Raw genomic sequence first — 22,701 nt, 5'->3', positions numbered from 1 at the left:
AATGCGACACCCAAGCTTGCCTGCAGAATGCAGCATAGCGAAAGTGTGGACTGATATCGTCCCTGACGTATTGGGTTTTGGACTGTGGATTTCCTCACATGCACATACATTTTCCCCATAACATCTTTTATAGCGCTACAGATGATTGGCACCGTCTCACCGCCTGGCAGCCTTCCAGCTTCGTTCCTCGGCGATTGAGATGCAATTTGTAGTGAGATACCAATTACATTTTTTTGAAAGCGTAATCTTTAGGCTTAAGTACACATTTCTGGCATTGGACTGAACCGTAGCATATTACATGCATTTACCGCTATTATGCAGCTTTAATGGGATTTATTTTTACTGCTGGCCCGTTAATTTAAGTGTTCCGGCTATCATGGAGGTCATTGGTTACCATGTTACATTTAGTTTGTGCACCCTTTAATGTATTACATTAGCTCAAGGGCTAGAAAAATATTTGCTCATCAAAAATGTTCCATTGTAATAACTGAATTTGTATCGTTTACAAAACACCGAAAGCTAATAAAAAAAATTGTCATTCTTTTTAAAGCTAGGTTTAAGCACGGACAGGCTCCTACACAAACTAAAACAATGTAGAGCACCTACACATGTGCAAATACTGTGCATGCAAGCGTCTTGTTTTTATCAGGATGTGTTTAATGAACAGTGTTGCCAAAAAGGTATGCCAAGCCAAGGGTCTTTACATTCCCACCATCACTCCACCAAAAAAAAGAAGTCTTTTAATTTAACAGCAGTCCTCTTTTGTGAAAAACTCTCAATAAACCATATTAACGTAAGTCTCCTCTCCACAGCATTCCTGTCTTTATTCTGGTCGCACAGCACGAGTTGTCGAGTCGCTTGGGTTGCACATTTGTACAAGATCAAGTGGTGGTTTCTCCATACAAAATAATAAAGAAAAAATGTTAAACTGTCCAAATCAATCAGTTCAGAGGCCAGAGCAAAGCAGTAACTATTGCAACCCCAAAACTGAACACCAAATTTTTTTAAACTATAAGTCAGTTGAACAGTTTTTTTCTAATAAACCTACGTAAGAAAAAGAAAACTTTGATCATGAAAAATAAAAGTTGCACTGCAAACATTGCAAGCTTTTAGTCCGAAAAGGTTACACCCGCAAACTTGCATACTGCACGGAAGGGGGGGAGGGGGCAAATGTATTCACAAGAAAACACCACCCACTCAAATATAGCCACCAGAATATAACGACCCTGCAGCAGCACATCTTCCAAGGAGAACACATTTCTAGCGGAGACACTTAACAGCGTTGCACAACTGATAGTGGGCCCTTTTCACGCTCACCACGCCCCCTTCGCATGTGGCTCACGGCAATTTGTAAAGACGTCTTTGTGAACGAATTTCTCGCAAAAAGTTGTCAGCAGACGACTGCATCTTTTTTTCGTCTTGGTTTGAATGTACGAGACGGAGGTGCGTGGCCATTGGCTGGCACACGCAAAGCAGCTGCTACTCACCTAGGATGGTATACAGGTAACACACAATGTGGGCGCACATCCCCACACACTAGGAAACGTCATCATGCCATGCTCTAAATCTCCACAAGTTAAACACTGCGGTGTTCTAAGTGTTTTAACCCGCCACCCCCCCCCTCACCCCTTCTCCATGACCACCACTTGCCTCCCCATCACCATTGCAACGTAGAGGAAGTGAGAAACTGGCAAATATGCACAATGTTGCCCTTAAGTGAGCAAAAACATGCCATTGCCATGACGCAGAGTGTGAAAACGCCCGTCGTCTGCGAAAGCGTATACACAAAAAAACACCACCCATTTGTCCCCTGCTTTGAGTTGAAAAACAGTCACTACTGTCACTGTAAGCAAAACTGATTAACCCCTTCACTGGCAAAATAAAAAACACAAGCCACTGAAACTTTAAGTGAACTTGTAAAAACTAAATGATCAGTAGTAGTGTCTTTCATTTTTTAAAGGTCATTTAACACAAATTTCAAACACTGGTAGCATTAAATACTGTACCAAATCAGTGATGGCGGCTAGGTGGAGAACCCAATGGTAACATGCTCTTGAAAAGCACGGCCAACAATCAGAGACATTGGGGTTGGATAGTCGCTCACTTCAGTCACACATGGGTATATGGGAGCATAATTCATCATTTGACCCCTATGTCTCCAAGTTGGTGGCAGGAATGGCGCTAGTGTAGCGTGCCCCACCGATGGTGCATTTTATTTAATGAGCGGGAAGAAAATTGCGACGTTTGCCTCCATGTGAACCAGGGGAACCCCATTTTAGCACACGTAATTGTTTCTCCAACTGCCATCGGGTTTGACAAGTTACATGCCGGCTGACAGTGTTGCCAGTGAAGGGGTTTGCATTGAAACAAAACTGAAAGCCAAGAGTTTAATGTAAATCACATATAATAACGTTAATAATAGTTGAACTCCTGTGCTGTCATGTGGTTTTCTGGGAGGAGCATTAAAGCAGGCGTGACGACTCCATCCTTTCTGGCTTCTAGGCCAAAGCGGGAAAAGCCTCTGGGTCATCCACGTTCGGGACGATCACAGCCGACTGCAACAAAGGACATCAGACAAAGGACATCAAATCCAAAAATTAGTCATTCTTTGTAATAGTTGCGTGACTTTTGCCCAAACAGAATGTAACATTAACCACGATGCATAATTTGCCCATGTGTTAAATTCAGCCAATTTATGTATCAACTATTTCCAGGGTAGCTAGGTTAAGCCTTCATCCGCTTGTCAACAAGCACATGCTGAATTATCCTTTTAGTGCTGCATCAAAAAACATCGGGTTTGGCCTCAGTCGTTTTGTCTGCTGGGCCAAACCACTAATCCGCAAAATGTTGTCACTTGACAAAATTGTGCTTAATCCGGAAAGCATTTTAAACGTATGTTTTCATTATTTACATCCAAACTAACTTTCGTATATTTTTGCTAAAGACCTTTGCATAACAACAATTTGGCAGATCTTGCGATAAGAGAAATTGCTGTACGAATACAGTTAGTATTGAAGATTGATTGAACACGAGCATATTCCTTTAAAATTGCTAAATTTAATTCTCCTGTAAGCAGGATGGTAGTAGTGCTATTCGTCCACAAAGAGCTGGGACTCACCGGCCTCTCTCCTCTGGGAGCACCACGGCCCATGCCCCTGCCTCCACCGCGAGGTGGTGGCATGCCAGACGGCCCTGGGGCACCGGCGACAATGGCACTGGCACTGGGACCAGCAGGAGCAGTGCCTGGAGCCCCGACGACAACACCTGGACCTCCGACAACAGCGCCTGGGGGTCCGCCGGCCATGGGACCTCCACCACGACCTCCACGCGGTGCACCGCCCCCTCGACCGCCACGTCCACGCCGAGAGTGGTCCCCGAAGTTGATCTCAAGCTTGGAGGTTATGTCATTGGACGAACGGCGGAAATGATGGTCGGCAGTAGACTCCAGCTGGACCTATGAGAGGGCATACCAGCGAGGTACATTGCTATAGACTGGACAGTGAAAGCATCCCACTAACGCCACCCCGACGCAATTACAGTAAACCTTGATATCCATCGTAAATATTAAATGACAGCCAATGGCACCTCATCTCCCAATATGACATTAACAAGTGGTAGCAGCAGCTTGGTCCTCACCTCTCCCTCTACGGGCTTGGTCTTGCGCATGACGTAGCTCTTGCCCCACTGAGCAGAGTCGCACCCCTCGCCAGGCTTGCGGATGTTGAACTGGGCCTTAGCACGTGCCTTCTCCTGCACAGCCTTCCACTCGTCAAGTGTCATCTCCTTGGATCCCTCCTCCTCATCCTTTGTTTCGTCGGTTTCGTTTTCCCTGAGACGGCGCAAATGTTTAGGTCAGGCACATGGGGACACGTTGAGAAATAAAACCTTATGGACCATGGTAAGACTGCAGCAAACATTCAATATAAACCATGATTCAATGCTACCATTTCACATACACACCGAGGCGAAAGCTTGTGCTGCAAAATCAACAAAACACATTTACCCATAAACAGGTGTCGCATTTTATAATAAAACCACCTTCAACAAGTACATAATGCCCACACTGCTCTGGGAGATCCACGTACTTGTTCTCGGTTTCAGTGGTCTGTACTTCCTCGTGCTCCACATGCTCCTCAGTGGCTGGCGGTTGGTCAATCTCACTGCACACAGGCACACGGCCACCATGTCACAACCACCACTCACACAAATCTGCAAAACCGGCCCACCACCACTGCAAATAACACACCACCACAAACACTATTCAAGATTGTACCCAACTGCATACCAACATGAATTCGGTTGCTCCAACTATTGCACTTGAGTCAGTTTTGCTGAACTCACTTAAAATCAACAATATGCATTAGGCATCCATTACTGGATACACGTGCTGGTGCTGAAGCAACGCAGGTTTTTTCTTGCGACTCGTTGCTGCTTTTTCTTGGGAAGGTAACCGGTGTTTGGTTTTCAACATGCCATTGGCTGCATTTTTGCTTTCATTTAATATTCTGTGATGTTCTGTTGATGAAAAAAGCTGAACAGCATGAACATATCACAATGTATACTTTGCCACAGAAAACAAATAGGTAAACCCTCCATTTTCAACAAACCTGAAGCGTCACACCCCAAAACATGACGTGATACACTTTAACGACCACAAGGCAACAGCCTCCCTGGAAAATGTTCACATCTAACATCCCTGAAATACGAGGGGTCTTCTATTTGAGTATGTTCGGAAGTAACACAGACCCAACAGGAAGCCTTCTCACCCATCCACAACATCGGACACAAGGGCACTACAGAGACCTGGTCAGAAGCTGTGTGGCCACGATCTGTTGAGTGGGCCTACCTAGGTCACTCGAGGACGGGAGTGGGAGAAGTGGGTGGCATTCAGTGTGGGCCGTGCCAAGAGCGAGTGGCAGCGTCGTGCTCCGTTTTGTAAAAGGGGGAGGTAAATCAACGGCTTTCCTAAGTCCCACGCTGCAGGTGTGGCCACCAGATTTAATATTGACAGCTCTGGTACATCATCCACCCCACCAAGGTTAAGTTTTTTTTTTTGTTAAACATTAACTTTCAAATTTTTTCCAATCTTATAGCAACTGCAAGTTAATTTCCAACTACAGTGCACAAGTCAATTGCGTCACCCATGAGCATAATTTAACTGTGAAATAATCTAAAATAGTGGTAGATGTGATAGGGCTGTACAAGTGCTGTCTGATCAACTCCACTAGTGACACCCTGCAGGAGGGACAAAGGTAGACCCCCTCTGCCCAAGCGGAGCCGGGCTGCGCCCCTCACCTGGCATCGTCCTTGGCGTTGCCCCAGTTGTGCGAGCCACTTCCTCCACGCTTGTCCTCCGGCTTCAGACCACTAGGCCGGCACAAGTCAGCACGCGTTCAACAGTGACCGCGGCTCCATCAAAAGCTGTTTTCGCAACTCCCTCGTCAAAGCAGAAACTACGTCCAATCGGAATGTCACTCGCGTTTAAACTGATGTGCCGATTTTATTGAAATTAAATTTGTGTTAAAATGTAGTGGCAACATATCTTCTTTGGTTTGAGTCTAAACAGCAGACAGCTTGGTGCCAAGTAACGTTTTTCAGCAAAGCATTTCAACTCTAGGGTGTTTTTTTTATATTTTGGTCTGCATTGGAATTTATTTAGGATTGCCATAAATGGCTCAACATGGCACCTGTTTGAAATTCTCAGAACGAGGCCATTGAAACCCTTAACCTTAAGGCGTCGATCGGAACTCTATAGCCACTGACAGCTGTGCTGCATCAATCCTGCAGCCGAGTGTCGGCCCTGCCTCACATCACTCTCTCTCGAGCTTGTGCAGCCCCCACGTCCCATCACTGCTGTGACACCTCTGGCTCCTCCTCTCTAGTATAGTGCGCCATTTGCGAGTTGCATACACATGCACCCTCACCGTACTATTTTTAGCCAGGGGATACTTACATCGTGGAAACGTTTGTAACTCAAGCCTACCAATGACCTAATCTCTCCAAACATTCGGCCACCAACTTCAGCCACCAAAAGCTATATCATCAGGGTCAAACATGCAACTCAGAGCAGCGTTCAGTTACTTTCACTCAACTAGTACCGTCGCCAGTAATTAGTAAATGAACATGGTTACACCAGAGACAAAAACAGCCCCTACCACAATGAAGTTAAGGGAAATAATGTTTAGGTGTGGTTATTTTTTATGAGAATACGTGCACTAAGACCAACTGGGCTGAGTACAAGGGTAAAAAACCCCCCTGCGTGCAATCCAAAGACCAAGTTTCAGCATCAAGATTTTAGCAACGTTGAGTGATGAGAAGCACCACAAGCAGCACCAACTGGCAAGCTTGGTGCCTTACTGTACAGAAACTTGATCACTTAAGGCACACATCTGAACAATTTATCACACAACAAATACCAACCATGCAATTCAAATCAAGCAATGAAAACCAGTGTTAAATTTGTTTTCCCATTTCCTAGTGTTATTACAGTGGTAATCCGTACCAGCCATAACCATGCAATTGTTTTAAACATTTAGCCAGTCACACATACATCAGCCAGAACATAAACTGGTATTACATATCAAAAATGTAGTACATATTTGGCTGATGAGTAAATAAGTTGATAACCAACACATTCAAATGGTATTACACGTTCAAAATTTAAGCAAGAAAATGTAAGTAACTTTCATTTTTCACATTAAACGGCTGATTACTGCCTCAGGTGGTAATCTTTTTCATCCATACTGGTAATCAGCAAGTGCAATGTCTGGTTAGGGCTCATGAACAAACAAGACCTCTTTCACAGCAAGTCGTTATGCATTCAACAATCTGTGCGCGCTGCATGTTAGAGGCGCGCGGGCTCACGTCTTGTCACTGCCGCTGTGCCGCTCAAACTCGCGTTTTCCGCGTCCGTCAAATCCATCAGGGTTGCGTCCGATGCCTCGGCCACGTCCCCGGAAGCCTCGGAAGTTGCCTCGGCCCCTCTGAGGCCGATCCATCGACCTGCTGCATTGTGAGACACAACGGGACAGCAGCAGTGGATAAAAAAAACTAAATCAGAAGATCAAGCTCACCTGCCTGCAACACCATGCATTGTAAAAGTAACCTTACCACACATACACACACAAATATTAATGTTTTAATAATTTAAAATGCCCTACAAGAGTCCACAATACATTTGGAAGTATATATCTCTAACCCCCAGAGTAAGCGTCTTTTTCATCCAAACTGTCTTGTTTTCGATATCAACAGCAGTTTAAAACTGTAAAATGTGTAGAGAAGCAAGCAGATTACAACACTGTTATAATCACAACAATAATCAATTTAAAAAAAGATCAACAAATTTCTGTACAACAAAACATTAAACGGCAGAGGAATTGCACATTACAACACCGTCATCTTAATACTCATTTGTATAAAAAAGTATCTTACAGGAATCGACATTGTTGTAGTGTTTTGCAAGGCAGTCTTTTGAAATTCTCAGCCCAAATGGACGTTAGGATTCATAGATCTGCACCCCCCCACCGATCCTTATCACTCTTGATCCCCTTTAGATCCCGTCACGTAAAACTCACCCCCCCCGCTTGATTTACATCATTAAAGGTATCATATAATTGAGAATGCGAGTGATGAACAAGGTTCAAACGCAAATCTGCTAAACCCAGAGAATATAATTACGTGCACACCCTGCGATTACTGTGCACCACACTTAGAGGCTTGGTGAACGTCACGCTCATTCGGTTGACGTGCTCTGGATAAGAACACATCCTTTGTGCACGTGTTCAGCTAAATATGTAATTAACCGTCAAACAACTGCTTCACCCCCACATCCACCACAGCTGGCCCAATAACCTCCATTACGCAACGTAACGCTACTGACTATCCATATCATGGCCGTTGAATGAGAGCGCCATACTTCTCGGAAGACATCTCGGTTGATCCATCGGGCCGCTCTTCGTTGAGCCGCTCCGCAAAGCGACGCTCAGGCCGGGGGCCACCCCCACGCCTCTCGGGCCGCCCCTCTCCGGTGAATCCTACACCGCCACCGCGCCTTTCCGGTCGTCCTTCTCCACCCTGTCCCGGGCCTCCCTGTCCCGGACCTCCTTGTCCCTGGCCTCCCTGGCCCTGGAACGGCCCCTGGAACGGTCCCTGTTGGTCAGGACGACGGCCTATCCTTCTCGGGCCTGAACCTGAAATTCAAAGAAAAACGAGAAAAATTGTTAATACAAAAGCATTCTGTAAAGCTGTCTAATATGCGTTTGTTTTCGGCAGTGTTCAATGGGCCATAATGTTGATAACGGCACGCGATTAGGTCATAGGTAAATTACGTTGAGGGAAGGAGCGCAATCACTCTAAGTGTTGTTTGTGAAAGCTTTCAGTGCCGAATTAATTAATTATCCAAGTTATGGACACCCTTTGATTGACTTTCTGAAGCGCAAGTCCATAACAGCAACACAATTTAATACTAAACCTTGGTGATATTGGACAAAACCATGAGGAATCGTTCCCCTACGTTAGACTGACAGTAATAATATATTCATGCCTTCAAAAAACTAAAAAAAAATTACCGTGACTTGTTACACGGTCTAGCACGCTTCACTGAAATGTAAAACAAATGCATTGGTCACAATTCCAAATGCTAGGGTTCAATACTGTGCAGTTTAATGCAAAACAATGAACTCTCCAGCGCGCAGGGTATGCTTAAAAAACTAACAGTAATCCTTTGCTTTTGTGGTTCGTGTTGTAGTAAAACAACAACTTCTGGCGTTCCAGCAAGCTGGTCATACGTTTATGTAAATGTTGAGCAGCGGGATAAGTGGAACGGCAATCATTTTGCCTACAAGATATTAAAAAAGCCTAAGGTTTCTAGTTTGATTTTGCACTGCAAAATGCGATGTTGCCCTCTGCGCGACATGGCTGCGCGCGTGCGGCCGGTGACCTCACTACACACAACGCACATGTCTTACGTAACATTGTTTATACTGCACATACAAAACCCGGCTTACAGAATTACATTAAGATTCCAAGGATTATATTATGGGGGGAATGTATATGCACCAGCCGCGGAATTCCCCCATGGTCGAATCCGCATTTACCGTGGACAGCCTTAAACGAAAAACATCTGAGCGGTGTAGTAAACTTGAGAAACAAAGGTGGTCCCGACCACCCTACCCCTTCGCACGCCGTTCGGGCATTTACAATTTGCTCGCCAATACCACATTTCTCAACATTATAAAAAGGGCCACACAACAATGGGCATTCAAGGAAGCACACTGCAAAGCGCGCGCGGTAAAGCGCGGCAGTGAACGCGATGGGGCCTGGACATGCGCAGGGCCTAGACCAACAGGGCTGGGGCAATGGAGACGCGGAACCACGTGGCCGACGAGTGGGCACGACGGAATGTGGTGCAAGACGGGATTTGGGGGGGGGGGGGTCACCTGGCCTGGTACAAAAAAAAATCACCTTTACGGTGGAGTTTGATAAAAAAGGATGGGAGCAGGGCATTGAATCGATTTCATCTCTGGGTGGTGGGGGCAGAGTGCGGGATTAGATCGCACGAGACGGCCCCACCCCCACCTCGTTGCGACACGAGGTGCGGCTGCACGGCTGCGATAAGGCGGCCATAGGCCCTAGGCCGTCGTCTTTAAGCTCTCACGTGGGGGGCCCCCCTTGCCCCCCCCCAATTTGACTTTACTTTATCAATGGATACGCGCCTATGTGCACATGTTACAAATTTCGGTTCGTGCAATTACAGGCACGATGTAAAGTAAAGTCGCTCAACTTTTGAAAGTAGTGAATGAAGGGCCACTTAATGGCTTTAGCTGCTATTTATCAGCAATTCTATACGGAAGGTGTAGCGGATAAGATAACTTCCGGAAACTTGGTGGCTCTTATTACCCGAAAATAAAAAAAAACGTTCACTTTGACCTCACCAAAGGCATGCACAGCACCCGGTAACCACCGAAAAACTTAAACTATACAAATTGTGATAGAATCCTAAAATAATCGTCGAGCAGCGTTCCAACGCAATTAACAACTACAAGCAGCTGCAGAAGCACGCGGGGGAGGTGGGAGGCCCACGCATACTCTCAAAGGCCCAACAGTTTTGCAAAGAGTGGGGGGCCTTGGGCGATTGTGTGAGAGGGGGGGGCAGTCACGACAACAAAGCCGCGCTCGTGTAGTCGCACGGGGCCGCGTCCCCTCTGCTACACAACAAGAGGTCGTCGGCGGCGAAATGTGCGTGGCCTGAGAGGGCCCAGCCTAGGCCGTGGTGACATTTCGCAGCGGAGCCAATTGCGGGGGGGGGGGGGCTCACTCGCGTTCCATTAGCCGAGCACCGTCCCCACGCACGTGCGTCAAGACCAATGGGGGGCGTCGGGACCAATGGGACACGCCGCCGATGTAAGCCGAGTGCCAATTCTAAATGGCCGCAGCGCTGCACTTCGCTACCATCCCCACCCGCCTCCTCCCTCCCCCCCCAGCATCATGGCCCCCGTGCGCACATAAACAAACCCTCACCTTCGGCTCTCTTGACGGCCGTTGTCGCCGGCTGCTCGGCCGGTTTCGCGTCAGTGGCCTGGCCCGTGGTGGGCGCCCTCCTGTCGCGTTGCGACTCCTTCTTCGGGGGGGGTTTGGTGCCGGGGGGTCCCGCCTTGGACGCAGCCTTAGCCGAGCCGCCCCCCGCGAGCTCCTTTTTCTGCTGCGCCTCCTTCAGCAGCTCGAACGGGTCGGTCTCGTCATCGAGCAACTGCTCGAATCTATTGTTTATAACGCAGCCGAAGCCCTCCTGCAGGTTTCCGGGCATGATGGCGCTCACAAGGGCGCGGATGCCGACGGATTCGCCGATCCTCCGTGCGGGCGCCTGGGCGTCGCTGCCGTGTGCGGCCAAGATGGCGGGAGCGGGGGAGACAGCCGTGCGCAGCATTCTGGGTAGAGCCCGCGCCAAGAGGCGGGGCGGGCGTTGGGGGGCGGGCGTTGGGGGGATGGCGGTGGGGGCGGGCGGTGGGGGGGGGGCGTTGGGGGGCGGGCGGTGGGGGGCGGGCGTGGGGGGCGGGCGTTGGGGGGCGGGCGTTGGGGGGCGGGCGGTGGGGGGATGGCGGTGGGGGCGGGCGGTGGGGGGGACCCGAGGGGGATTTGCGACGGAGATGGCTTTAATTCTAGATTTGAAGCTTTCGTGACTGCAAGGATTCATAACTCTTAGGTTTTTCGGTACAGTCACGTAGGTAAAATAATAATAAATGAAAATAACTCAATTAAATCACGACGTTTCGGAGGCAACACAAGTCTCCGTCTTCAGGTGGGACCGTCACATCTAAATTTACTGTAAATTTAGCTGTGACATCTAAATTTACTGTAATAATAAATGAAAAAAATGTGAGTTTTTTTCATTTATTATTATTATTTTTACCTACGTGACTTTACCGAAAAAACCTAAGAGTACGGAGATGGCTCTTCAATTCCGTCTTATGCGTCACTTTAAATGTTAATTATTCGACTTGAAATACATTTTAATGTAAAAACAAATATGATTGTATCCATGGCTCATCGGATCCGGCGTTGAGGAGTATTTATTTTTTTCTGGCTTTATGGTAGCGATAGGAATGTATATGCAAGGAATTAATGGTACAGGGTGATCCATATTTATTGTGACCCCCATTTAATTCTCTAAAACTTTATACATATATTTTAAAGTAAGGTTAATTTAAAACAGGAATGAACATTCTAATGAAATAAAACAAATGTAGAGTTCAATTAATTTGGGGTCACAATCAGATTCCTTATTTCGACTGGAGGAATCCGATCAGCTATTAAGCTCTTTTTAACAGACGTCCTGGATAGTATTAAGGACAAAGACATCTGGACCACGCTGCCGAGTAGAACTACATAACGAGAACGTTCAAAGAACCAATCGAATACAAATGAGACAGTGCAGCGCATACAAATGCAGGCATCCTCTACACGGAATTGACGAGGCAGTCCCGAAACGTCTGACACAATTGGCTTCGATACACGAATCACGATTCTTGACACGTATCGATCCAAACAATCGCGTGGGCGGGTTCATTATAGGACACGGCGATTGGAGGAACCGCACGTTGAGTAATCGATTCCTCTTATTATTATTATGCTGCATCGATTTGTAGGGTTTAAGTTGATGTTCGTTGCATCCGGTGGGGAGCGGTGGTGGAGCGGTGACCCGGGTTTGATTCCTGCTCACGGCAAACACCGGTGACGATTATCTGAACCGGTCCTGGGCCTCCCCTAGGTCGACTCAGCCTCAATTGAGTACCTGATGCGGTGTGTAAACATCGCCACTGGGGGAGACAAAGGCGGCCGGGCGTGATGCCAACCACACCCCCCTCGTGTGCCGTACCTGGCCTTCATAGGTGCTACTCGCGAACAGCACTTGCCCCTACAGTCTAATGAAGGCTATACGGGGGATCTTTATCTTTGGTGCATACCGTACCACGTGTTGCTTGGTTCAACTGAACCTCTGCTGCTGGGTTTTAGTTTGCATGGCATCGTCAATGTATGAATCGATACACGTCTGACGCCCATGATACCAGGGTGTAAACGATGTATCGATTAATGTAGAGATCATTTTCTTGGTTCTTTCGGTAAAGTCACGTTGAATGGAAATAATAAAATAATAAGAATAAAACATAATAAAATAAATGCATTTCATTATGTTTTATTTTTATTATTTTATACATTTATTTTATTATACTTAATTTTTAGTATTTTATTATTTCCCTTCAACGTGACTTTACCGAAAGAACCAAGAAGATGAATCCCTGCAGTCACGAAAGCTTTAAATCAAAAAGTAGAGATCATTGTTTACAACGAAACGATAACTCTGCGTATGAATAGAAACCGGTCCAATTTTGCCTTTTAAACGAAGGGAGCTGCCCAATTGAAACAATATTGTGGGGTGCCACGGTGGCTATGAGATGTTAACTCCCTCGCCTGGTATGCAGGAGATCCTGGGTTCGATCCCGATCCTGACGCCTGCTGCTGTATATTTGGAGTTTGCGTGTCTCTCTCTCTCCCCGTGGTTGCGTGGATTTTTATCTGGGTCCTCCGGTTTTTTCCCTCCACATTTAGAATCAACATCACTCGTTTAGACCGTTTGGCTGATATAAATGTCCACTTTTGTGGACAGGTCGCTTCTGAAAAAGAGCTCTAAATCTCAGTGGGCCTTACCTGGTTAAATAAAAATTTGTTTATAGAGTTGATCATCGATTAATTATCCGGCTGCTACCAACATTATCCGGCAGTCCATGGCCGATCCGACAAAACCGCTCCAGTTTGGTGATCGGCACCACGATGTGTGACAAAACAAGAAGCTGCGCTCGATATCAGTGTAAAATATTATAAACAGTCCATACAACTTAAACACGTAAATACCTCACCCCACGCAGAGTGGTAATTAACGGTATAGAGTAACTTTTATAAGCAGGATTTTGTGTCTATTTGTATGTTTATTTTTACCAATTTCATACGGTAAAGAAATTAAAAACACAAAAAAAACATTCAACACCTCAAAAATAACGTCAGCCAAGAATGTGCAAAATTATTTATTTTAAATCATGATTTAGTGATTATCCAGCGTTTTTACCCCCCCTCCATCCCGAAGCTGCGGAATAATCGATGATCTTTTGTTGTTTTGTTCGAAGGCGCCTTGGTCAGCGTGGGGCGTGGGGGGGGCCGCGTACCCCGCTAGAGCGCCCCCTAGTGGGGGGAAGGGGCGCGTACCCCGCTAGAGCGCCCCCTGGTGGTGGGGGGGCGTACCCCGCTAGAGCGCCCCCTCGTGGTGGGGGGGCGTACCCCGCTAGAGCGCCCCCTCGTGGTGGGGGGGCGTACCCCGCTAGAGCGCCCCCTCGTGGTGGGGGGGCGTACCCCGCTAGAGCGCCCCCTGGTGGTGGGGGGGCGTACCCCGCTAGAGCGCCCCCTGGTGGTGGGGGGGCGTACCCCGCTAGAGCGCCCCCTGGTGGTGGGGGGGCGTACCCCGCTAGAGCGCCCCCTGGTGGTGGGGGGGCGTACCCCGCTAGAGCGCCCCCTGGTGGTGGGGGGGGCGTACCCCGCTAGAGCGCCCCCTCGTGGTGGGGGCGCGTACCCCGCTAGGGCGCCCCCTGGTGGTGGGGGCGCGTACCCCGCTAGAGCGCCCCCTCGTGGTGGGGGCGCGTACCCCGCTAGAGCGCCCCCTCGTGGTGGGGGGGCGTACCCCGCTAGAGCGCCCTCTCGTGGTGGGGGCGCGTACCCCGCTAGAGCGCCCCCTAGTGGGGGGAGGCCGCGTACCCCGCTAGAGCGCCCCCTAGTGGGGCATATAAAGGATTTATAGTGAAAAACTTTGTCTTTACTTTTTTGGGTTCGATCGCATAAATGTGTCGTCGAATCCGCCACCACCCGTAAGGAATTGGCACGTTTTGTTTAGGTGATAAAACCTTACCAATTTGGCTGTGTCGGGTGGTGGCGGGTTTAACGACACATTCACATTATTAAGGTTATCAGCTGTAGCAGCGTGTTCATGTTGGGTCTTAGAGGGTGCACGTTACCCTGGCAGCCGATAGATGCCGCCACATTCGCAATGTAAAGAAAACATCGGTGGGTAAAGCCATGGACTTGTACTGCAGCGTGTACTATAAGCATAACTCCGTCACGTGTATCCACATACGCGCAAAAAATACAAACGTGTTAACCCATCAACCTAATTAATTGTCTCGATTTGAAGCTTTCGTGACTGCAAGGTAAAAATAAATAATACAAATAATATAAATAATAATAGAAATAAAATAATCACAAGAAATACATTATTTTTACCTACGTGACTTTACCGAAAAAACCTAAGAGTATAATTAATTGTCAAGCGGCATGTGTCCAAGCAAGCAAACTCTGGAACGGTTTCGATCTTGCGGTTCTCATCAGCAAACCAAGCTTGTTATTATATTCGCGATCCAGAATCTCGATAATGCAATGAATTATAATACCCAGGTGGGGGGGGGGGATTACACTACGATACTGCAGTGGACATGGTGGTGAATGTAGCGAGCTCTAAGTGGCTCAAGGTACAATTTAAATGTCTGATTAGTTTACTCCTGAGCTGTCAATCCCATTATCAGTTCTAGATTTGAAGCTTTCGTGACTGCAGGGATTCATACTGTTAGGTTTTTTTAGGTAAAGTCACGTAGGTACAAATTAAAAAAATAATATAAGTTTTAGAAATGCAATTAATATAAATAATAATAGAATAAAATAATAAATAATCATTATTATTTTATTCCCATTATCAGTGCCATATCTAATTAGAGACCAATTCAGACCTTATTGGGCACCCAGTACCCTTCTAAATATCAACGTTCATCCGACAAAGTCCCATCATAAAGGGAGAAACACATACAAATAGACAGATATTCATATTCTTGGTTCTTTCGGTAAAGTCACGTAGAAGGGAAATAATAAAATAATATAAATATAAAACAATAAAAATTCTCACGACGTTTCGACTGCAACACAAGCAATCATCATCAGGTGTGAAATCCACAGCAATTTTTTTCTTCTAATTTATTTCCCTTCTACGTGAATTTACCGAAAGAACCAATAATATGAATCCCTGCAGTCACGAAAGCTTTAAATCAAAATAGACAGATATAATGTTTTGCCCGCATTGAAACGAATGTACACCGTACAGAACTGAAAACAATTTCCCTGCACAAGAATACGGGGGAAACCGTGTGGGTTGACAGCTTAATGAGGGTGGTCATTCAGCAGCGGAATGACCACGATGATTATTGTTTCGTGATGTAACAATGCTCCATCACAAAACATACGGTAGAAAATTAATATTCTTATACAAGAGCTTTAACCGATCTGTATAGACGACAGGAGACAAGGCGAATGGTGCACAGCACACACGTGTAGGCACCTCGCACGTGTCACCCACTCTGCATTTACTGATCCAATGAAGACAACTCATATAAACATCGGCCGTGGTCAATCTACTGCTGGATGAAGGCTTTGCGGTTGGTTACACGCACCGCACTCCACGCTTGGCTATACCCATCAACAAAGACACGTGTGGGAGTGTAAGCACGTGGGTTTGCAGAGCACACGAAGGTTGGATGGAGGCTTGATTTGTAGCTCCTGCTGAGAAGAGTTCATTTGGGGCTTGGGCAGGACACGTCGTGGGCTGAACGATGGTGAAGAGGCTTAGCAGCTCCTATGCAAGGTCGGTGCTGGGTGGATGTGGGGAGGAGCGGCGATTTAGCGGTGAGTGCCGCTGCACTTACGAACCGGCCAACACCAGCCGTGACGATTATCCGAACCGGTTCTAGGCCTCCCCTAGGTCGACTCAGCCTCAAATTAGTTACCCGGTGCGGTGTGTAAACATCGCCACTGGGGAGACAAAGGCGGCCGGGCGTGGTGCTGGCCACCTACCCACTCTTGTGCCACTCGCCAACACCACTTGCCCCAACAGTGTTAAGGCTCTTCGGGTTGATGTTTGTCTTAACTGGGTGGATGTTCACATTGCACATCGCTCGAGGCCTTCATCCAGCAGTGGAGTGACTCAGTGTCTATGGGCGGCACTGCAATTTGGCGGTAAACGCGCGGACGGTCGGTCACCCCGTGACCTGGAAGCGCAAAACCTCGACAATTACCACGGAATGGCGCCAAAAATGTTTAATATTTCGCGTGTTTAATTTAAAAAACAAAGGGCGAGGACGGCCGGACATCTCGTTTGACGGTCAACTAACTATGTTGCTCTTTACTGACTTCCCCTCCCATTATTTTAATGATTACAGATTTTTAAAAAAGCAACACAACTTTCTTTAAATGACTGTTTCAGAGAGACGGCCCACTTTATAATACGTAGAGCGCATGCGCGGACCTTTAAATTTCCGTCGCCCCATTGGCTGAGGGCGCCTCGGGGAACACCGCCCTTCGAGGCGTTGACCAATCGCGTGCAGCCATGGCGAGCGGCACCGCGCATGTGCGTTACCAAATGCGAGTGCGCGACCCGGAAGTTCTGCAAAAAGGCGGGAGAATTTTAAGCGGGAAAAAAAACTCAACCAGCAAAGCAGCAGCGGCCGCAGCCGCCGTTCCGTTTCGTAGCAGCAGTAAGTACTGCCAATTGCAGCAGTATTGCAATCGTCACTGTAGCGACAGTATCATCGGCAGCAATAGTATCTGGAGTAGTATCGGCAGTAATAATACAGTTAGTGTGTATATGGTACCATCTGCTGAAGAACTGCAGCACCGTACCATCAACGACAGTTGTGGCAGCAGGGCTGTAGCAGCAGCAGTACTCTAATATCAGCAGCAGCAGCAGAAGAATCTGCAACAATACCCATGTCGGACAGCCTCGTGTTTCGGACGCCCACCAAGGGGGCGGCCGTGTCCGTCATCCGGCCCGTGCCCCGGCCGCCCGAGGGAACCCCGACGAGCCCGGGTCTGGGCGACTGCATGGTCTACCCGTGGAAGTGGGGAGAGAGCGCCGGGCGCGCCGAGCTGAGCCCCGGGCCACGGCGAGCAGCGTCCCCGAACTTCGCGTCCAGCCCCGACACCCCCTGCAAGGTCCGTGTACAACCCACCCCTCGCGTACGCATCTCTCTCACTTTTTTTGTGTCTCTATTTGTTACGTCCGTCAAGCATTATGTGCGCATTTTTGTTGTTGTGATTATAATGATCGTTGCCGTGAACATACACACACACACTACCAGTTCAGTGTCGTGTTGGATGTTTTAATTCGTTAAAAGTAAATTTCTAGCGAGCGCAGTGGTGAATGAAAGGGGGCCATGTGCGCCGCGTCCGCGTGGTCGTTAAAATAATAAAAATAAAAAAAGCGGGAAAAGTGCAGCCCGGGCGCTTTCACTTCGCGTTTTAAACAACAACCGCGCCCTAACGCTTTAAATATATGTATCTGCGTTCCCATCACGCTCCTTGGCTATGTGAAGGAACCAATATATATATTTTTACGATAGAATCTAGAAAGAAAATAACAAAAAAGTTGGCAGCTGGGCACTGCACCGCCTTCCTGCTGCTTTGGCCCGGGCCCTCGTGAATATCGCTCGCAAGGAGCCGCCGAGCCTGTCCACGGCTTTCCGATCATCCCAAGCAGCTGCGTCCAGTGGCCAAGGATCGCCTGCGAGGATGTGAACCGCGCACGAGTCACGGCCGTGTTTAGAAACGAAACGGACCGCTGAAGGATTGAGGGTGAAACGTTGCCCGCAGCAGTCGATGAGCGCGCCACTTGGCGGGAGCGTGTGCGGTGGTGTCCGTGTCCAATGAAAGGTGGCTGCGGTGTGGACAAAGAGCCCCGTTTGTGTTGTCTGGGTGGTGGTTGGGGGTGGTGTCTAATTGGCACTGTGTGTAGAAGGCGGTTAAGAGAGTGGCGAACACTGCTGCACACATACAGCCATCGCGGCTGGAGTTTTACTTGCCTGTCCGAAATGATTGATTCATTCATTCACCAATACGATTATACACGACTGTCCAACACGCCAAATTTTTCATTAACAATTCCACTCGGTTAACTCTGCGGCTATCCACACAATTGTTTACGTGCACATCCTCTCGTTTACCTACCCATTCAGTCACCGACCCAAGTACTGTACTCTCACTTGTTTCTCTCACCCGATCCACTCGTTCTCTGATCCATTTAAACACTCAATCGCTCTCAAAGATTCACTCACCCAATCCATTGCTTCGTGAATACACCGAGTCCCCCATAAACAGATTCAATTAGCCATCCAATCACTCAATCGCCCATGCAAATATCCACACACGGGTTCACTCGCCCATCATCAACCACGTTCGTTCACTAAATGACCCCCCGCCTGTGTTCCACTCTGTGCTAAACACAGGACAGCGGCAAGCGTGGGCGACCCAGGGCCGAGGTGATCCGGGAGCTCATCAACGCCGGCACCCTCTCCCCGAGCCACATCCGCTGCCGTGTGTGCAGCCGCGTGTTCCCGCGGGAGAAGTCGCTCCAGGCCCACCTCCGCACCCACACCGGTCAGCCCACTTCCCCACCATCTGTCCCCGTGCAAGCCCTCTAGGCGTTTGAAGTTTAGGTTTCTCGTTTCCCCCCCCCCCCTCTCATGCTCTCGCCGCGTGTGACATTGTATTGCAATGACAGCCAAGCCCGTTAAAGCGTGCGCTGCAGCTTATTCAATAACTCGAGCTCAAATGCATGCTCTTGGGTTACTTCCCCCCCCCCTCCTCTGGCTTTAAACCGAATAAACGGTTCATGGGCGGTTGGGTCACATGACGGACAGTGGTGCAGTCATGGCAGGAACACGTAATTACCATTGGCCGGGGTGGCTTACCCAAAGTGGCGTTTTTTCATTGGTCGTTTTTTTTCCACAGGGTACTAAGCGGCACTTTATTTGAAAAGATGTAAAAAATGTAGCGTGTAATGGATACTCTAACTTTTTGTATATAACTCGGTTTTTTTGGAGATATATTATTCGTGATTCATAAAATGAACGGACTTTGATTTAACTAAAACTGCGTTGGATGACAGCTTGTCTTGGGAGTCTCAAATAGTGTCTAAGGTTGTAGCGAAATTAACATGGCATTTCCAGCACAATGTAAAACACTACTTAGAACTAAAGGATAATTTTGGGTGAAAGCACATGGTGAAGTTTTTCTTGAGCGAGTAAGGCTAAATAAATGTTCCTTCCCCTTGTCTGCGAGCAGGCGAGCGCCCATACCGGTGCGAATTCCCAAACTGCGGCCGAGCATTTGCACAGAGTGGCCAACTCAAGACGCACCAGCGTCTGCACACAGGCGAGAAGCCGTTCATCTGCTCCGAGCCAGGTAATAGCGCACTGTGTCTCTTTAACGTGACAATACCACAGAACCGTCGCATGCTTTGGGTGGGCCTTGTTGGTAAGGAGGGAAGAAGTACTTGTGTTGTTGTTTTAAATGCCGTGTATTTTGTGTGTGTGTGTGCGTACACATCCGACGTGTACACTCAGGCTGCGAGAGCAGATTCACTCACGCGAACAGACACTGCGCCGCCCACCCGTACGCTCGCTTGAGACGCGAGGAGGGCGACCCGGCCTGCTCCGGAATGGAGGAAAAGTCGTCGCACAGCCGGCGAGACAACCAGGAAAACTTGGACGAGCACAATTGGGCGGACAAGTGAGACGATTTTTCATTGCTACACAAACCGCTGCCAGTCCCCGTAGTTTTTTGGAAAGAGTGATGTCATGATGGTGAGAGGTCCACTGGCACCTCGCACGTTGATTTTGGTAAAGCTCCATGAGCGATCGTTGCTGCCGTTTTAGGAACATGAATTTCAGCCTCGTGTCATTTGGCCACGACACATTTTAATTCGATACTGCACCACGCACGTTTTTACAGACACTGGTAGCATTTTAAGCCAGCCCTCTATAAAGTTCGGCAAAGTGTGCAGCACCAGTACACATGGGATATGTTTAAAAACCTTTTTTTGTACATTTTGTTGACTACAGTTCCAATTGCTGGAAACCCAAGGAGAGTGGCACAGCCCTGCTTCTGAAGGAGAGAGGAAACGACTGGGATCTTGGAGTCAGCCCCACTCGCGACCTGAACCCCGCTCGCGACCTGAACCCCACTTGTGACCTGAACCCTGATGACGTGGCCCAGAGGCACTGGCAGGGGGCCGAGCAGCAACTACCGCTCTCTCCGCCTTTGTCTCCCGCCGAGCAGTGGCATGGCGTCTCAGCTCTTGCCCAGCTGGCAGAGCTGGCCGCAGAAATGCCCTCCCTGTAATTAGACGTACGTTATTTACCTCCCACCCCACCCACCCACATGCATCTCCTGCGAGCTTCCAGCTCACATTTGCATTCATTCACAGCAATGTGAGACACCGTACTGGTTTTTGGGTAACGGGAGAAGAAAAGCCAATTTAAAGTGGTAAGCGCAAGTGGCTGAGTCACAATTGTTCGTCATGGCGCACAGCACTCAAAATTGTTTCTGAATGTTTGACGTTAACATCAGTGGCCCTCTGTTCGTTCCTTTGGATGTTATATTAGCCTGTAATGGATAACGCTGCAGTCTGCTATGCTAGACAAGTGTGCCGTATGTATTTATGTTGAACTTCTTTCGCACTGTACATAGCCAACCGTGCTAATCGGAGGTGTGTAATAGGTGGTCAATGGCAAGAGCCTCAGCAGTTCAATGTGATCTTATCCCTTGGTTATCAGACAAGGTCACACCTGTCCCGGAGGGGAATAATTGGCAGCTTTGGGTGTGCGAGGGTCTTGTGGACGAGCAGGGTGAAGGACATGAATTAAGAACATGGCGAGACGACAATTTAACGTAAAGCAAGTCCACGCAACGCCAGTGGCGACATTCTTGGAGCTTCAATTCTTGGAACGCTCGCTCTGACGACGAGAACGTAGTTGCTACGACAGTCGAATTTGCAGGAGTGGTACGAGTCTTTGGGCATCCCAAAGATGAGCAGGAAGAGCTATGGGCCCATCTCCCTGAAAATATGGGAAGCCGTCTTGAAATCCTCGCACGGCCTGACGACCCCTGTTCACGCTCTTAGCAGTCTCCACCTCTTCAGTCTCTTATTGCTCGTCATCGCGCGGCTGTGACAACAAGCACGCTACTATTGTCACTAATAGTTTACCGTAACAAAAATATTTGTACAGAGCCCTATTACACCCATCGATATTCCTCTCCCGCAATGGTAATAATTATGATAAATCCCATTTCACCATGGCACCCAATCCCAAATTTAATTACAACTCCTACAAACCGATGCAGCAGCCATCGTTTAACTCGAAAACAAGTCACGCCTTGTGGGAAATGCTTCGTTTTATCCACAGACTTTTATTAGAAAGAAGTGTAAATCCTAAGTTTCCGAATCTAAACCAAAACCTTTTGCACTTTTGTTCTTTGGAGGCCTTCCTGGGTTTTGGCCCTGTACATAGAGGGTGGGAGGGGGTAAATCTCTGCTTGTCTGTTTGATACACATTGTAAATTTAGACCTTTTGCCAATGTTTGTATATGTATATTCTGCTTCGGGCTTCTGGCTATCAGTGACACTAATTGCATTCATTCTCTCTGTTGGTTTGCATACAGATAACTACATTTTAAAAAGTACAATAGTATGTTTAAAGTAATTGCGTTTTCATTAACAAGACCGACCAGTTACATAGTGCACTTTGACGTTTATTCACACCCTTGCGCGTGCGTTGATATTCGACTGATAGGTTAAGCGCTTGTATATTCTAACTTAACTGTAGAGAAAGGAATAGTGATTGTATTCTTAACGTATAGAGCCAACTTAAAGCACTGCCCTGCAACAGACGTTGCAGTCACGAGGCTTTACAGCTTCTGGAGGATGAAGTGTGATTTTTAAAAAATAATCTGTTTTACAGAAGGGGAGTTTATAGCAGGGCGTTTTGATATAAAGGAGCCTGCAATTGCAGGCTGGGAGTGTTGAACACGGAGGTAATTGTGGATATGATTGATTCGTTAAGACGTTTAGGCTCTGGCAGCAGAATTGTTTTGAAGGCATGGGTCTGATCATTGCCACGAAGAGGTGTTTTAAAACATCATTGGCATCACCAGCCAGAAAGCCCTCCTGAATGTGTCATTGTATGAATATATAGTTTTTATCTTAAATAAAAAAAAATATATACAAGTACTTAAACACTGCTTTTTGTCTACAGTCTTCGGAGCACTTTGTTGAAGAAAGCTGTG

The 22,701-nt window shown here is 47.7% G+C and overlaps 2 protein-coding genes across 3 annotated transcripts; one reads left to right on the top strand and one right to left on the bottom strand.

The window, feature by feature from the left end:
* Positions 1-636: 636 nt before the first annotated feature.
* Positions 637-10,943, bottom strand: LOC144726742 (SERPINE1 mRNA-binding protein 1-like). Of its 2 annotated transcripts, XM_078605599.1 has the most exons (8): positions 10,519-10,943; positions 7,916-8,189; positions 6,865-7,005; positions 5,296-5,367; positions 4,086-4,160; positions 3,637-3,829; positions 3,119-3,454; positions 637-2,555 (listed from the first exon to the last, which is right to left on the bottom strand). In XM_078605599.1, exons 1-8 carry the CDS (start codon positions 10,922-10,924, stop codon positions 2,499-2,501), a joined length of 1,554 nt encoding a protein of 517 aa, XP_078461725.1. In that variant the 5' UTR covers positions 10,925-10,943; the 3' UTR covers positions 637-2,498. The 2 variants fall into 2 exon arrangements, with proteins under 2 accessions (XP_078461725.1, XP_078461726.1); XM_078605600.1 differs by lacking the exon at positions 5,296-5,367.
* A 5,829-nt stretch (positions 10,944-16,772) lies between these two features.
* Positions 16,773-22,651, top strand: LOC144726741 (zinc finger protein 367-like). The gene is made up of 5 exons (XM_078605598.1): positions 16,773-17,571; positions 18,861-19,011; positions 19,699-19,818; positions 19,980-20,145; positions 20,478-22,651. The coding sequence occupies exons 1-5, from the start codon at positions 17,347-17,349 to the stop codon at positions 20,755-20,757; spliced, it is 942 nt and encodes a 313-aa protein (XP_078461724.1). The 5' UTR covers positions 16,773-17,346; the 3' UTR covers positions 20,758-22,651.
* The last annotated feature ends 50 nt before the right edge of the window (positions 22,652-22,701 follow it).

Source organism: Lampetra planeri, chromosome 24, assembly GCF_965212315.1.
Source record: "Lampetra planeri chromosome 24, kcLamPlan1.2.h2, whole genome shotgun sequence".
NCBI lineage: Eukaryota > Metazoa > Chordata > Hyperoartia > Petromyzontiformes > Petromyzontidae > Lampetra > Lampetra planeri.
Note: the sequence above shows the minus strand (reverse complement) of the source record. Positions and strands in the feature narration are given on the sequence as shown.

What these genes read in the sequence shown, in the direction of transcription:
- LOC144726742 (XM_078605599.1), bottom strand. Translation starts at nt 10,924, where the DNA reads ATGCTGCGCACGGCTGTCTCCCCCGCTCCCGCCATCTTGGCCGCACAC. An exon ending in ACCGAGATGTCTTCCGAGAA is followed by an intron (nt 7,006 to 7,915) that starts GTATGGCGCTCT and finishes CTCACAATGCAG; the next exon opens with CAGGTCGATGGATCGGCCTC. An exon ending in CCAAGCCCGTAGAGGGAGAG is followed by an intron (nt 3,455 to 3,636) that starts GTGAGGACCAAG and finishes GCCCTCTCATAG; the next exon opens with GTCCAGCTGGAGTCTACTGC.
- LOC144726741 (XM_078605598.1), top strand. Translation starts at nt 17,347, where the DNA reads ATGTCGGACAGCCTCGTGTTTCGGACGCCCACCAAGGGGGCGGCCGTG. An exon ending in GCCCCGACACCCCCTGCAAG is followed by an intron (nt 17,572 to 18,860) that starts GTCCGTGTACAA and finishes TGCTAAACACAG; the next exon opens with GACAGCGGCAAGCGTGGGCG. An exon ending in GAGCACAATTGGGCGGACAA is followed by an intron (nt 20,146 to 20,477) that starts GTGAGACGATTT and finishes TGTTGACTACAG; the next exon opens with TTCCAATTGCTGGAAACCCA.